Source organism: Bos indicus, chromosome 7 (assembly GCF_029378745.1).
Source record: "Bos indicus isolate NIAB-ARS_2022 breed Sahiwal x Tharparkar chromosome 7, NIAB-ARS_B.indTharparkar_mat_pri_1.0, whole genome shotgun sequence".
Classification (NCBI taxonomy): domain Eukaryota; kingdom Metazoa; phylum Chordata; class Mammalia; order Artiodactyla; family Bovidae; genus Bos; species Bos indicus.
The window spans coordinates 5232752-5249319 of record NC_091766.1 but is presented as its reverse complement, the minus strand read 5'-3'; the positions used below and the strand labels follow the sequence as shown (position 1 = coordinate 5249319).

At 52.1% G+C, this 16568-nt stretch overlaps 1 protein-coding gene across 1 annotated transcript; it reads left to right on the top strand.

Moving 5' to 3' along the window:
* The first annotated feature begins 5448 nt into the window (after positions 1–5448).
* CCDC124 (coiled-coil domain containing 124) lies at positions 5449–16185 on the top strand. Its single transcript, XM_019963861.2, has 5 exons — positions 5449–5562; positions 10979–11148; positions 14778–14967; positions 15488–15602; positions 15731–16185. Exons 2-5 carry the CDS (start codon positions 10990–10992, stop codon positions 15936–15938), a joined length of 672 nt encoding a protein of 223 aa, XP_019819420.1. The 5' UTR covers positions 5449–5562; positions 10979–10989; the 3' UTR covers positions 15939–16185.
* The last annotated feature ends 383 nt before the right edge of the window (positions 16186–16568 follow it).

The window sequence follows — 16568 nt, the reverse complement described above, 5'->3', positions numbered from 1 at the left end:
CTGGAAAAACCATAGCTTTGACTAAACGGACCTTTGTAGGCAAAGTGATGTCTCAGCTTTTTAATATGCTGTCTAAGTTTGTCATAGCTTTTCTTCCAAGGAGCAAGCGTCTTTTAATTTCATGGCTGCAGTCAGGACCTGCAGTGATTTTGGAGTCCAAGAAAATTTCAAGACTCCTCAATTTAAGGTTTCCCAATGGAATGGACACCCACTGGTCAGGATAAGATGGTATAGGCTTTTTAACTGGAAAACACAGATCCTCCCGTCTGCACCAGAGTCTTACTTTTGTGCTTGTTATTTACAGAGCCTGATGAAACTATTTCCATCGAGGTTCAAGGGCAGATTTCCTCTAATGACTTTTTCAGAACACTATCTCTTGAGGTTTCAGGTGATGCTTGGACCACTTGCATGGTCACTATGGAAGGGCAGCTTGCGTGTGTCAGTCATACTGTGTGAATGTCCTCTGAACTTCCTGCAGTATTTAGTCACATTAGCCTGCGATAGGGTAGACTCCAGGCCTGGGAGTGGAACCATCAAATGCACAGCAGTCTACTGTTTACTCACAATGAGATAACTTTCAGGTCCTTGAGGGGTTTGATTTTTCATGCCCGACAAAGGCTACTTGCAAGTTTAAACCTTGGAATTTGGAAGATTTCTGAGATCTTTGCTGTGTTTTCTTTTAGAATTCCATTAGTTGTTGAAGTCATAATATCCTGGCTATTTTATTTTAGGCTAAGTGAAATCTATCAGGAAATGAATTCCACCTGTTCCTTTTTACTTTTTGTGGTGCCTGCCTGCTGCTGCTGCTTAGTCACTCAGTGGTGTCCAACTCTTTGTGACCCCATGGATTGTAGCCCATCAGGTTCCTCTGTCCATGGGATTTCTCAGGCAAGAATACTGGAGCAGGTTGCCATTTCCTTCTCCAGGGGATCTTCCCAACCCAGGGACTGAGCCCGCATCTCCTGCTTCACAGGCAGATTCTTTACCACTGAGCCACCTGGGAAGCCCCTAGGAAGTTTTAAGCCATATTAGTGGCCTACCTTACATTTCTTTCTTTCTTTTTAAATGTAGTTGGCTATGCCGGGTCTTAGCTGTGGCACATGGCATCTTGTGGCATGCCTCTTAGTTGCTGCATGTGGGACCTAGTTCCCCGACCAGGGATTGAACTGGTTCCCCTTCATTGGGAGCGCAGAATCTTCGCTACTGAACCACCATCAAAGTCCATTTATTTCTAATGGACAGTACAGCCTTATAAGACTGTCCCTCAGTCGAGATAATTTTTTTTTTAAGATTTCTTTATTTTTGCCTGTATGGGGTCTTCGCTGCTATGTGAGGGCTTTGTCTACTTGCAGCGAGCGAGGGCCACTCTTCATTGCGGCTGCTCAGGTTTCTCAGAGCAGTGGCTGGCTTCTCTTGTGGAGCTGGGCAAGGCTCAGTAGTTGTGACACTTGGGGTTAGTTGCTCCATAGCATGTGGGATCTTCCTGGACCAGAGATCGAAACCAAGGCTCCTGCATTTGCAGGTGGATTCTTAACCACTGGACCCCCAGGGATAAGTCTTTAATACAGGGAGGCAATTGTGAATCCTCCTCTGGGGAGGGGAGAAGGAGGTCCGGGTTTATAGTGTCATGGTGATGGAGAGCCATACGTGAAGGAGAAAGCAGGAATATGTCAATATGTCTCAAGAGCTGAGACATGCTGCTTTCTGTGTGAAGCGCAGTCGGCAGGTATGGGGTCCAGTAAGTTGAGCGGAGACCCCAGAACCCAGTCGCTGAAGCTCCCACAAATTCTGCTGTTGCTGCTCTGGCTCTTGCACAGGGTTACAGAACCCAATGAACGATTGAAAATAAACAACGGTGAGGGACGACTCCCATGTGACCGAGTCAAGAACCCCACTGTTCTCCCCAGCCCTTTCATTGAACAACAACAAAAAACAAAACAAAAGAATTTGTGGATCTAGAATGCAAGAAACAAATACTTTTTTTTAAATCAGGTAAAGACACACTGTGTTTTTATTTATGTCTAAATCAGTGAAACAAAGTATTCACTGCAAGGTACAGACTTTTTTAGCTTGAAAAGTACAAAATCTTATATTTGAACATAAAATATCTTGCTGAATTTGAAAAGTATGTCTTAAAGTGAAATTCATTAATCATCAGTTATTTTGAGACTATGGAACGAAGAAAAATTAGGTTAATTGGGGCTGCTTAAACTGTATCTTTTGCAGATGTTTTTTCTTAAAAATTCCTTTATACTTTTACGATCATAATTAGATATAAAATGATCAATAGATTTTATACTATATTTATTTTCTGGACATTATTATTTCCTTTAATTTATGAACGTAACCAGAAAGTTGTTCTATTGAGTGAGTATTAAAAATTACTCCTCTTGTGTGTTCACTGTTCACACTACTGTTGGGAACATTTTATTGCCTAAAACCTTTTATAATTCAGCTCTAGGGTCTAGGCTTTTTGTTTTGCTTTGTTTAGGCTGAGAATTTTCTCACCTATTTCTAGTTTCTTAAGAGTTTCTGTCAGGAATGTGTGTTTGTTGTGTACTTGCTGAGTCGTGGTCGATTCTTTTGCCGACTGTAGCCCACCAGGCTCCAAAACAAAAACTTTTGAGACTGCTTTTTTAAAAGTAATCTTTGTGCTTCCAAGTGGCTGTGCTTCCTTTAACCTGAGAAGTATACAATGACCATATATCGAAAGATCTTTATCTTAGCATATTTTACTTCAATACAATGAATGGAGGAATATGGCTTTCTTTTTGATTTGTCACTTTTTAAACTAATCCTAAATTTGGTAAATGAAAAAGCTCTCCTAACAGTTTGAAATTAATTAAAATTTGGAGAATTCTAGACAAGTTTGATATTCCTTTTGTCCTTGCTTCTTTAGGTGAAGGAACACATACCTGTGTTACCTAAAGGTGATTTCAGGATGCCCAAAGGGATTTGAGGCATAAAAGACATCTTGTGTTCAGGTAGGACATAGATGGGCTCCAGGTTGGCCATCTACAATCTTCCCCTTGGCATTCCCTGAGATGAGATATGGGTGGGCTCCAGTTGAAGAATTTATAGCCAACAAAAACAGGGTAATAGCCAGTCTTTGTCTCTTAGCTTAAGGGAATAATCATGGCATGGACAAAGGAAAAAACCCTGCCTGATAAGGGAGACGCTACACCTGTGCAGAAAGGCTCCTTGGAGTCAAAAGTCAGAGGGTAATTCCAGGCCGTAATGAGTCTTGCTCCTCCCAGAAGCCTTCATTTCAAGATCCATCTTGGTGAGGGTGCACATGCGCACTCCAGGGGAGGGTCCTGAGACAAATTAACCAGCAGGGACAAACAAGGTGATGACCTGAGGGAAGACACAGATGGAGAAAACAGCCCCTTTATAAAGGATTTAAACTTCCCAAAGGCACAGCTCTCTCTCTGAGCTTGCCCATGCCCCTTTCCACATGTACTTTTCTTTTCAATAAACTTTTTTACATTATTCTTTGCGTTCTGCCTCCTCGATTGAATTTGTTCTTGGCTAGGCAGGAAAAGACTAGGGACTCTAGCCCTAACTGCTGTCTCCTGTGGTCCAGTGGCTCGGAGAAGGCAATGGCACCCCACTCCAGTACTCTTGCCTGGAAAATCCCATGGACAGAGAAGCCTGGTGGGCTGCAGTCCATGGGGTTGCTAAGAGTCGGATACGACTGAGCGACTTCACTTTCACTTTTCACTTTCATGCATTGGAGAAGGAAATGGCAACCCACTCCAGTGTTCTTGCCTGGAAAATCCCAGGGACGGGGGAGCCCGGTGCACTGCCGTCTATGGGGTCGCACAGAGTCGGACACGACTGAAGTGACTTAGCAGCAGCAGCAGTGAGCATCTAAGAGCTACAGAATGTCACAACAATAGAAGTCAAGAGCCCTCAGGGTTGGGAGACATGACCTCTAGCCTGGGAGGTGGCAGAAGTCACCTTGCAGAAGACTTAGCTTGTTCTGGAACCATTCACTTGACCTGCACCCCCTTAGTTATGTCAATAGACCTAAGAGGCTCCTTGTCCTCAGGAAGGTGTGACAAGTCTGGCTCTTTTTTTGAAATTAAAAAAAATATATTATGTTTTAAAAACCTGGCTCTTTACCAGCAGCTTAATTAGGTGTTGCCTTTGGCACCGCCACATCCCACCCAATACTGAACAATGATAAAAATTTATGCTGAGCCCGTTCTTGTTGGTGACAAATATCACATCAGGTGATATCAGGTTCCATTTTCCAGACATCATAGCCAAAGGGGAAACTGAAAAGAAACACTTAAACCAACAAAACAAGTTGATGCGATGCAGGAAATAAAAAGAGGGCTAGGGGTGGGGCACCAACTACTTGGAGAGGTCCAAGGTCTTTCTCAGAAAGGGATATCTGAGCCAAGGCCTGAAGGAAGTGAGGGAGTAATCCATGGGGAAAGCTGAAGGCAGAGGGAACTGCACTGGAGAATTCCCTGAGGCAGGACTGTGCCTGGCAATTCGGAGAAAGGAGCCTGGTGTGGCTGGAGCTGAGAGAGAATAAAGAGGCGGCAGATGAGATGGGAAGGTGCGGGTGAGTCCCGCAGCGCAGTAGGGAACCATCTAAGGCTAGAGAAAAGGGAGATATACAATCCCACTTAGGTCCCAGCAATGTCACTGGTGCTGCTTTTTGAAGAATGAACTCTGTGGTCCTGCCTAAATCGTCCTGTCTAAATCCCTAAATCCCTGCCCTGCTTCCCCCCTATAGCTAGACCCAGTATATCATTTTCAGACCCCTAGTGCTACCGTTTTTACAGATGACACTGCAGAAAATCTTTAAGTATAGGTGCCTACGACAAACAGCGCCCCGCCCCAAACCTAACTGCTGAATAAGAGTATTTTATTGTGCGGGGTGGTGGAGAGCAATCCCAGAGGAAGGTTCACTAGAAATTTTGAGTCCTTCGATTACATTTTGCTCGAATTCCATTCCTGGTCTGTAAGCCTGTTTCCTCGACCTGGATGGCGCAGTGTTTTAGTTTCTCTGTTCCTTTCTTCTGCTCCCTACCGCTTAAGCTTCGCAGTAGGGAGGCAGACAAGAGTAGGAGAGCGGCTTCAAAGCACAAAGCGATGGCAAAGGGCCTAGGAGGCTTCCACAAGCGAAGCGCTTATACCGGCCACGCGGGGACCACGGATTCTGGCGCTCCCTGCCGGCCAAGCAACTCTGGACTGACGCCGCCAGACCCGCGTATGAAACCAAGGACGCCGTTTTTCTTCTGGGCAACGGCCATCTCGGTAAGGACAGTGGTCCAGTTTGTAGTTTATGCTCCCCTCTCCTGACTAGTTAGTATATGAAGTGAGCGGAAGAGATGAGGATTTATAAAATATTCGCTTCTTGCACACAAAAATAAATAGCTAACGCCCTTGAGTTGGATTGGAGATAAAAAGCAGTATTTCCTCTACCAAGATGGCGACGAAGCCCAGACGTAATCAGCACGCGCTGCCTGGTGGGGGGTGTCCATGCGCCAGCCCCGCGGTGACGTCACGGAGGTGCGACCGGGCCGGCGCCGGGGGAAGGAGGTAGGAATGGCAGCGGCGCGGGCGGAGCCGGGGGGCGGGGTGCGGGTGAGCCCCGCGGGGTAGCAGGACGTGAGACCACCTCCCCGGGAGGGCTGGAGGTGGGGGTTCTCAGAGACGAACGCACTTCCGACCTCCAGTCTCCCGGGTTCCCGCGGGGGCTATCCCCATTTCGCGGAGCGGACGACTGAGATCCAGCGGGACAGCGTCGTGTTCGAAGCTACTTAGTTCTGGTCGTGCTCCTGAGCAGCTTACAGGCTTGCGGGTGACAGAGCTGGGTACGGACGTCCCTGGCCTCATGCAGTAGGATCGGAGCTGGAGAGAGGGACGACGGGTTGGAGGAGCCTAGATGGGGTAGCTGGAGGATTTCTTGGAGGAGGCGGCGTTGAGTTTCCTGTTTTATTCTGTCTTACTTTCACATCTAATCAACCACGTGGGTATTGATTCCCTCCTAAGTGTACTCCCTGCTTTAGCCAAAACCACTCCTTAGACCCTCCTGGTTGAGCTTCATGCTTCTGTCTCAGTCCTCCGTTCACCACCTCAGCAGCCCCAGAGGGCTCTGAGGTCCTCCGCACCTTCCCATTACCCTGAAATAGAAATCCGCTCTACCCAGCCTGCCTCCCCCCGACCACTGGGGGCTTGGGTCTCCCCACACCCTTAGGTTTTTCCTTTGATGTCTCCCCCAGGAAGCACTTTGACACCCCCTGGGTCAGAAGCTCCCTCCCGACTTCCCCTGGCACCTGCATGGCCCCATCACAACTCTGATCTGGAATTAACACTCCTGTTGTCTATATTCCACCCAGCCTGGGAATCCCATTTAGTCTGGAAGCCCATCAGCACTGCCTCTTTCCCCAGCATCCCACTCATAGTAGGTGCTGCTATTGTTTCAGTTCATTTCGGTTCAGTCGCTCAGTCGTGTCCGACTCTTCGCAACCCTGTGAACCGCAGCATGTCAGGCCTCCCTGTCCATCCAACAGTGCATGTTTACTGAATGACAAAGTGTGTGTTTATTAAACAGAAGAAAAGCTGTCTGTTTTAATCAGCTCTGGCTACTATAACAAAATACCACTGACTGGGTGGCTTAAACAGCAGAAATGTGGAGGCTAGGACATCTAAGATCAAGTTGTCAACCAGTTTGGTCTTAGTGCAGGCTTCTTCCTGAATTGCAATGGCCACCTCACTGTGTTCTCATGTGGTGAAGAGAGCAAATTCTGGTCTTTTTCTTCTTTAAGGGACACCAGCTCTGTTAGATTAGGACCCCACTCTTAGGACCTCATTTACCCGTTATCACCTCCTCAGATGTCCTGTCTCTGAATACAGTCACACTGAGTGTTAGTCACAAAATCAACATGTAAATTTTGGAGGGACATAACTATTTCAGTCTTGGCCTGAAGGAGGGGGTCAAAAAGCCCCTTTTCAGGCTTTGGGATGGAATCAGAGTCTTAAGCAACAGGGGGAGGGGAGGGGATGCCCCATCTGAGTTGCTGCGAGTGGACAGGGTTTTCACAGGAGGAGGGGGACGGGTGTATCAGGAGAAGGCACAGCTAGAGAAAAGGCTCAGAGGCTGGGAGGAAAGTGAGTGGGAAGAGAAATGAGAAGCTGAGTTTGGACACAACGCAGCGTGTGAAGTAAATACTGAGGGTACCCTGGAAATAAATGCTTGTTTATTCATTTGCTCAAAACATTTTTTGAGCTCCCATTATACAGGACACTGATCAAGGCAGTCCCAGCCCTGCCCTTGCAGAGCTCTCAGCCTAGTGGGGAAGATGGTTGTTGTTCAGTTGCTCAGTCATGTCTGACTGTTTTTGAGTCCCCATGGACTGCAGCAGGCTAGGCTCCTCTATTCACTATCCCCTGGAGTTTGCTCAGATTCATGGCCATTGAGTCAGTGATGATATCTAACCATCTCATCCTCTGCTACCCTCTTTTCCCCTTGCCTTCAGTGTCTCCCAGCATCAGGGTCTTTTACAGTGAGTCAGTTCTTCGCATCAGGAGGCCAAAGTATCAGTCCTTCAATGCTTCAGCATCAGTCCTTCCAATGAATATTCGGGGTTGATTTCCTTTAGGATCGACCGGTTTGATTTCCTTCCTGTCCAAGGGACTCTCAAGAGTCTTCTCCAACACCACAGTTCGAAAGCATCGATTCTTTGGTGCTCAGCCTTCTTTATGGTCCAACTCTCACATCCATACATGACTACTGGAAGAACCTTAGCTTTGAATATATGGACCTTTGTTGGCAAAGCGATGTCTCTGCTTTTTAATACACTATTTAGGTTTGTCCTAGCTTTTCTTCCAAGGAGCAAGCATCTTTTAATTTCATTTGTTCAATAATCCTGTAAATGAACATAAGATAGCAACCCAAAGAAGTACCTCAAGAGAAAGTTTATCATCTGAGAGTCAAGGGGAGTTTCCAGAAAGGGTTCCTGAAGGTAGCAACACTTTGGAGTTGGGCCCCCGCAGTTTCAGTTGGAATTAACTGGGTAAAAAAAGGAACAAATGTGGAGGGCACAGCAAGTGCAAAGGCCCTGAGGTAGGAACCTGCATGGTAGGTTTGGAAAAAGGCAAGGCAGCTGGTGTGGCTGCCGCTGAGAGTGAGAGGGGGAATTGGGGGAAGTTTCCTCAACTGAAACTGTGACCCCCACCAACTTCTTAGAGCTCTCCTGGGGAGTCCAGAGAGGTTTTCTGGTGGGTACATTGTAGATGCTCAGTAATGAACGGGTTAGGGGGCTCAGGAGCAGGATGGGGATCAGGCTGGCATGCTCAGCCCTGCTGTGGCAGGTCTTACATCCTGTGCATAGAGGGACGGTAATCAACCCTACTTCTCAGATGAGGAAGCTGAGGCTCAAGGGGAGCATGTCAGCCACAACTGCAGAGCCAGGACTCAACCCTGAGTCTCCTGGGTCCGCTGATCTCCCCAACTTTGCCCTGCTCTTCCCTGTGGGACTCAGTCCCCCATCTCACCCTGGCGGGACTACTTCCCTGTGTCGGGCACAAGCGGCCTCAGAGACCCGATCTGCCTTGATGTTCCCTGAAGGGCCAGCTGGCAGCCTAGAGTGAGGCAAGGGTTAGAATCAAGTTGGGACTGAGGGGCTGGGCCTGGGTTGGAATCTGGGCCCCTCCACTAAGCCACGGGGTGGCCTTGAGCATGTCACCCTCTCAAAGCCTCAGGTTCTTCATCTGTAAAATGGAAGAAAAGTACCTGGCCTTGCTGCTGTCAGGGGATGACATAATTTAGACTGCAACATCGGTCAGTCAGCATTCCAGTTATTGCCCAGCTCCATCTGACTCCAAACTTCTGGCTCCGCCCACGGCACCATCCTAATTCGCTCAGCATTTGACTGCCACCCTCAGCCCCTCGCCCACCCACATGACACCATAAATCAGAACAGGTTCATGACCTGCTCAGAGCTGCCTGAAAGTTCTCTGGTGCCCAGAGAATAAAATCCTTGTTCTTCCCTACCCCTAAGATCCTGATCTATCAGCCTCTCACCTTTCCCGTCCCCTCCCCTCCTTCCCTCCCCCCAGCACTCCCTGCCTCCTCCTCCCTCCCAGTCTCTCTCTCCCCCTTCCCTTCTTCTCTCTCCTCCCCCACCTCTCCTCCCCATCTTTCCCTTCTAACTCCTCACTCACCCACACTGGCCTCAGTGGCTTCCATGCTTTCTCTAGTGCATGACTTTCCTGCCACAGGGACTTTGCACATCCTGGGCCCTCTGTCCAGGACTCTCAGCCCTTCATTTCCATAGGGCTGCTTCCAATCCATCTTTCAGGTCTCAGCTTGGCCATCACCTGCCAGGGTTGTGAGAATTCACTAAGACACTGTGTGTAAAGCATTGCAACTGCTGCAAATGGGAGCTGATGTTAGAGTTTCCAGAGGGGCTCAGAGGTAGATTTCCCCTCCTCCATAAGCCACACAGCTAGGAGGTTGGTGGGGGTGGGTTGCTTGGTGGTCCTGAGTCAGGATGGACCCCAAATTCTCTCCCCTTCTTTCTTGATTGCTGGGCCTACCTCTTCAAGGTTCAGTAAGGGACTGAGCTGGAGATTCTCAGTGGGGAGAAAATGGACACCAGCCCATTTCCCAGATGAGGAAAAGTGAGGCTTGGAGAGCTGAAGGCCTGTGCCATGACCTCACAGTGCTTGTGTCAGCACTCTGGAGGGAGGGTGCTCTTAATTTCTTGGTTTCCCTTCCTCACCTGAAAGGCAGGCTTTGGAGGTGAGACCTGAGGCTCAGTCCTGTGCAACTTGGCTAGGTACCTTGACTTCCCCATCCTCAAAAGGGAATAAGGACAGTCGCCGTGTTTAAGACTTTGTGCTGTGTGCCAGTGTGCTAAGTTGCTTCAGTCATGTCTGATTCTTTGCGACCCAATGGACTGTAGCCCGCCAGGCTCCTCTGTCCATGGGATTCTCCAGGCAAGAATACTGGAGTGGGTTGCCATGCCTTCCCCTAGGGAATCTTCCTGACCCAGGGATCGAACCCACATCTCCTGCATTGCAGGCAGATTCTTTATTCACTGAGCCGCCTAGGAAGCCGGTTTAAGGCTTTGGGAGCATTCAATGAAGTTGGGCCATATAAAATGCTTAGTAGGGGGCCGGGTGTGGGGAGGGTGGCTCCTCCCATTTGAGTGTATCGTGATCACCCCAGCACCCGGCGAGGGGCTCACACAGAGCAGGCACCCACACTGGACAGCAGCTTTACGGGTGTTAAAATTCTCATGGCTGTGTGAGCCTGGGCTGGGTCACTGGGCTCTGCTTAGCCAGGGGGGAACTGCTTACCCAGGGGGAGGGGCATTCAGCTGTGGGATCAGAGGAGTGCGGCTGCAGAGGTGGCAGAGTGGGAGGGTCCTCTCGCACTGGCCCACGGGGATCTATAGCAACATGACTTGTAAGAGCCGAAATGTAGAAACCACCCACAGGTCCACCATCGTGGACAGATGGATAAACATAATGCGGTCCGTCCATATAGTGGAATATTACTCAGACATAAGAAGGGAGTGATGCACTGCCACATGCTTACACGTGGGTGAGCCTTGAAACCACGGTGCTAAGCGAAAGACGTGCGAAGAGGCAGATCCTCAGAGAGCAGACTAGTGGTTGCGGGGAGGGGGGATGTGGACTGATAGCTAATGGGGTCAGGTCTCCTGGGGATGGTGGAAATGTTCTGAAACTAGATGGAGGTGCCGGTTTCACAGTATTGTGAACGTGCTAAATACCACTGACTTGGGCACTTTAAGATGGTTCCTTGTGTATTATGTGAACTTCACCTCAGATTTTTTTTTGAAAGAGAGATTAGTGAGTCTGAAGCCCTGGTTTTATAGATGAAGCCCCAAGGGGGCCCCAAGGGGGTCACGGCTGTACAGGTGTGAGTGTGAGGCTGTGGACGGTGGATGCCCTTGACTCACTGTTCCCTGCCCCCGTCTCACAGCCTGCTGAGGGATGCCCAAGAAGTTCCAGGGCGAGAACACCAAGTCGGCAGCGGCCCGGGCGCGGAGGGCTGAGGCCAAGGCAGCGGCGGATGCCAAGAAGCAGAAGGAGCTGGAAGATGCGTACTGGAGGGACGAGGACAAACACGTCATGAGGAAGGAGCAGCGCAAGGTGAGGGCCTCACGCCCCGGGCGAGGCGGGGCAGGGGGAGGCGGTGGGCGCCCGGGTCTGTGGCCTGAAGGGTGAGGGGCGCTGGACGTGGAGCACGGCAGGGAGGGAGACGGGAGCAGAGGGGCCCTCTGCCCACAGGGCAGAAGGCGCGGGCGCCTCGGGTCTGTGGCCTGAAGGGTGGAGCACGGGCAGCGGGGAGACAGGAGTAGCAAAGGCTTGTGCAGGGTCCCGGAGGGGGCTGGGGTTTGGCACGTTTAGGCAATCACAAGCCCTCCATGGGTTAGTTTCTCTCCTTTATGTGATGCCAGGAATAGACAAGACTGCCAGTGCCTCACCCTTGAGCACGCAGGGGACATCTGGCAGCAGCTGGAGGCCTGTTTAGTTGTCACAGCTGGAGGGTGCTGCTGGCATGCGGTGGGCCGAGCTACGGGAGGGTGCTCCACACCCAGTGGTGCTGAGGCTGAGACACACTGATAGGTCCCGTTTCTGACCTGCTGACGTGGTTCTTCCAGGTGTTTATAAAATCACAAGAGGGCAGGGATAGTTGACTGTCTTCTGCTGGGCCCCAGTGCCTGGCACACAGTGGGTGCTTCATTGATGAGAGGTTCAGGGCTGACGCTGACCCACTTGGTCCAGTAGGTGGCGCCAGAAACCATTCTAAGCCGCTTGGCCTCCTCGCCTGGGTGGGTCCCAGGTTCTAGCATTGCAGTGGTGACGCACCATCCGTGCGTGCCCAGTTCTGGGAGATCCTGGGTGCTTTTGTGAGTTTTTCCCACTGTCTTTCTGTGTAGGGAAAGACGGATCCTGCCTTGTTTTTAGCTGGAATTGAATATCACTGATTCCCTCTCCCCCCAATCTCCCCACCCCCATGCTACATTCTGGGTCCATGGACATCTTTCAGTTTTTTCTTTTTTTTTGGGTGGCTCGCAGGATCTTAGTTGCCCGACCAGGGATTGAACTCGTGCCTCCTGCAGTGGGAATGCAGAGTCCTACTAAACTGCCAGGGGAGCCCCTGTCTCTTTTGACTGTCAACATTTTGACAATACAGGAAAGTTAAAACCCAAAAGAAAAAACAGTGTCTGCCAAGGATCTGTTCTCTAGACAGAAAAGCCAGAGACCTTTCCACAGTCCCCGAGGCAGCAGCCCAGCCCAGCCCAGGAGCCCTCCCCAGGCCTGCATCTTTGGTATCCCATCCTCCAGGTGAGGAAACTGAGGCACAGACAAGGCAGGAAGCCCCAGTCACAGGGCTGTGAGTGGGACTGGAGCCGGGCTGGGGGTCTGCCTCCAGGTTTGCAGTGAGTGTACTTGCCCCAGGGGTTGCCCAGGGAGCATCTGCCTGTCCCATCACCTGTGTCGCACACACCTGCAAGGCACACAGGCGGAGGCCAGCCAGGCAGCAGGGCGCAGACTCGCTCTCTAGGCCGCTTGACTGTAGCACAGGCCACTGAATGCAGATAGACCACAACCAAAACAGGCCACAGTTTGCCAGCCCCTGGTCTCTAGAACATTCCCAGCCTCCATGCCCCTCCCGGACAGTCCCCCCTCCTGAGTGTTTGTGTTTTTTTTTTTGCCGCAGCAGCAAAAGTGCTGAATCCTAACCACTAGACCACCAGGGAACTCTCCCTGCTGAGTATTTTACATGGAGTCTCTGATGGTTCTTCCCCACTGGGTGATTTTCTGGGTTCTGTTCATCCCTCTTCCTGCTGATGGGTGAGGGGGCCCACAGTCTACAGAGCACACCTGGTCCCTCTTTCTTACGTGACAGTTGCTTTAAAAAGATAGTTTCTATGAAAAGAAAATCCGTGTTTGTTCTAAAGCACTAAAAAAAGCAGCACCCCCCCCATCATGTGACACCAAAGGCTTTTCTCACCCAATGCCGTACCCTAAAGGCCATGTCCTCAGTTAAGTGGGATCTTGCAGCCAGATTTCTCCCTGCTGCCAGGATTCAGCCTCAAGCTGGGCCGTAATTCATCGCCCCGCCTGGAGGGTAGCATTTTGTCTCCATTTGTTCCATATTAAGCAACTCGGCGATGAGCACGTGATTCTCTGGGTTCCATCTCGATTATTTATGACGCTCATTTTTGATGGCTCCGGAATATTCCACCAGTGGCCTCATCCTTCACCCGTCACCAGATGCTGCCAATTGTTAATTGCCCTTTGTAAAAAACTGTGAGTGACTTTTTCAGAAAAATTCTGAATGTCAGAGTGTAAATGCTTACGTTCCCTCCTCAGTCCCATGTCCCAGGAGACTCACGGCCACAGTCTGCATGCCCTTCCTGGGTGCTTGGAGCCTTCTGGAATTCATTCATTCATTTGTCCAGCACACTTTTACTTAAGCACCTACTGTGTGCTGGGCCAGGGCCTGCCTCCGGGATAAGCCAGATGATTTGTGGGACACAGGAAAGAGCCATGCGGTAGAGCAGGTGGATAGGGAGCCAGGAGCTCAGGGTGAGCCAGAGTTAACCAGGAGAGGAGGCTGGCAGTGGCATTCCAAGTGGGGACAGCAGCTAGTGCAAAGGCCCTGAGGCAGGGTTGTGTTGTGGACAGGGTAAACGTGGGCTGTACGTGCACCAGACAGCAGTCAAGGGGCCTCACGAGGACCAGTGGGGAAACCAGTGGGAAACCAAGACTCAGAGCACAACGGCCCTACCCTAGGCACCTGACCACAGATGTGGGAGCCCAGCAGCTGCGTCCAAACAGCCTTCCTCCTTTCCTATCCATCAGGCAGGTTGGAGGTCAGAGGCCCAGTACGTGTCCTCAGGAACCCCTCTTCTGGGGCCCTTAGTCCTGTCACAGGGGCACTACCAGCACACAGACCATCTCCAAGGCACGGAGGGTGGATGGCAGAGTTGCAGGCAGTGGGTGGACAGGCGGGGATGCCTGTAGCGCAGGGCTCTGTGGGGGTGCGGGGTGGGCGGCAGCAGAATATCTCAAGCCTGAAGCCACATCGCACTACAAATGAACCAGAACCTCGCGCTGTCCCCGGAGCAGTGGAGGGCCAGCAGCCAAGGACAAGTACTCTAGGCTACACATCTCCTCGACCAGCTGGCATCAGAGCCTTCCTGGGGAGCCAGCGTGGGATCAGTCCCAGCCTCTGTGACACTCAGCTGGGAACACTTCAGCAGTGCCTCCCCAAGGTCTGCTGGCCCATAAAAGAACCACTGCCCCAGCTGGCAGATGGGTTCAGACCCTCGAGTGGCTCCTGTCGCCTTTGGAATCCAGTACAAACCCTTCCCCATGCCCATGAGGCTCCCTGTGGTCCCGGCTCTGCCCTCCCCACCTCTTCTCCCTTCACACTTCCCCTCCTCACTCTAACTTCTTGCTGTCCCTGTCATGCTAGGTGGTTGCTGCCTCAGGACCTTTGGACCTGCCATTCCTCCCACTAAGGACCCTCCTCTTCCCCAGCCTAGGCATCACTTTTTCTTCTAGAGCCACCCACCCCGCTTCCTTGGCTAAGGTTCCCATAGACATGTAGGATGGGAGCCCCCTGGTAGGCCCATGGTGCTCCTGTGTCCCCTAAGACCAGCATGGGGTCTAACACACAGCAGAGTCTCCATCACATGGGTTGGGATGCGAACTGGACCCCATGCCACTGGGGCAGGATCCATGCCTGACTCTCCATCCCTCAGGAGGAGAAGGAGAAGCGGCGCCTGGAGCAGCTGGAGCGCAAGAAGGAGACGCAGCGGCTGCTGGAGGAGGAAGACTCAAAGCTCAAGGGTGGCAAGGCCCCCCGGGTGGCCGCCTCCAGCAAGGTCACCCGCGCCCAGATTGAGGAGACTCTCCGCCGAGACCATCAGCACAAGGAAAGCCCTGACCCAGGTGGGGCCTGGGCCCACGCTGGAGCTGCCCTTTTACCTGAGAAACGAGAGGCAGTGGGCAGACCCCCTGGACTGAGTCCAGAGGGCCTCCTCCTCACCTCCAGAGAAGTTGTGTGGGCTCTGCAAGGGTGGCTGGGTCTCGTAAGGCCTCGCTCTGAGCACAGACGGTATAGGCACGCACGTGTGTAATTACTTACGCCGCATCCGACCCTAGCTTGTGCTCTCCCGGGTCCCCAAGGCTGATGTGGTGCCCCGAGGCGAGGAGACAGCAGCGGCTTAGGAGGTGTCTCCTGAGCGGTGGGCTGCAGAGAAGTCAGTCAGGGGGCTTGGGGGCAGGATTGGCCCACCCCGATAGGTAGGACTTGGGGAGGGGGTCGTGTTTCCATCCTCAATCCTCTGCCTGCCTCCCTTTCTCCCCTACTTCGTCCCCTCCGTTGTGTCTCATCTCCCTGGAACTCAGCATCTCTGCTCATGTCTCTGTTTCTGGTATATCTCTGTTCCCCTGCCGCTCCCGCCCGCAGCCGAGAAAGCCAAAAGCCACTTGGAGGTGCCGTTGGAGGAGAACGTGAACCGCCGCGTGCTGGAGGAGGGCAGCGTGGAGGCTCGCACCATCGAGGACGCCATCGCTGTGCTCAGGTACCCGGCAGAGCCTAGGCCTTGGGGGCGGGGCTTGGATCGGGGCGGGGCTTGAACCTCGGGTGGGGCTAGGCCCGGGGGCGGGGCGGCCCACGCCCCAGCCCCCCTGACGTCTGCGTCTTCACCAGCGTGACGGAGGAGGCGGTGGACAGACACCCGGAGCGCCGCATGCGGGCGGCCTACACTGCCTTTGAGGAGGCGCAGCTGCCGCGGCTTAAGCAGGAAAATCCCAATATGCGGCTGTCGCAGCTGAAGCAGATGCTCAAAAAGGAGTGGCTGCGTTCACCGGATAACCCCATGAACCAGCGGGCGGTGCCCTTCAACACCCCCAAGTGAGCCTGGAACTGGAGGAGCCGCCCGGGCAGGCGGTCAGGGTCGCAATCCCACACGCCCTCCCGCTGGGTCAGCTCCAAGGGCTACAGATATCTGGGGCCATGGCGTGTGTCCTAGGGGCTTGGTGGCATCACTGGCCACATCTCCCGCTACAGGGCCCCTGCTGCAGTGACAACCCTGCCCTTCATGCGTGCGCCAGAATCCTGGGGCCGAGTGCCCAATAAAGGTGGCCGGTGAGGCAGAGTGTGCACTTGAAGTCTACGTGGGTATGGGTCGACGTGTGAGTGGGTGGTGGGAGAGGAGAGCTGGAACGAGGGGGCCTCCAAAGCGCTCCTGTCCTAGCAGGCTAGGTGAGATAGTGTAGAGCAGACAGCGCTCTGCTTCTACCTGGGCCAGTGGTCCAGTGAGAGGCCTATAGCATTATTTTCTGGAAGATTTGCTGGGTTGCTGCAAAGGGGTAGCTCAGAGAGGTTGAGGCACTGGCTTCAGGTCACACAGTACTGCAGAGATAGAACCAGAGGAGAGTTGGAGATGAGTTGTTGGCATCCTGAGATTCTGGTCCCGAATCAGCATCCAGGTCACGTACTGTGTTGGGGTCAGGAGATGTAGGCTGCTCTTCTGTTATTCCAACAC

What these genes read in the sequence shown, in the direction of transcription:
- CCDC124 (XM_019963861.2), top strand. Translation starts at nt 10,990, where the DNA reads ATGCCCAAGAAGTTCCAGGGCGAGAACACCAAGTCGGCAGCGGCCCGG. An exon ending in TGAGGAAGGAGCAGCGCAAG is followed by an intron (nt 11,149 to 14,777) that starts GTGAGGGCCTCA and finishes TCCATCCCTCAG; the next exon opens with GAGGAGAAGGAGAAGCGGCG. An exon ending in CAAGGAAAGCCCTGACCCAG is followed by an intron (nt 14,968 to 15,487) that starts GTGGGGCCTGGG and finishes TCCCGCCCGCAG; the next exon opens with CCGAGAAAGCCAAAAGCCAC.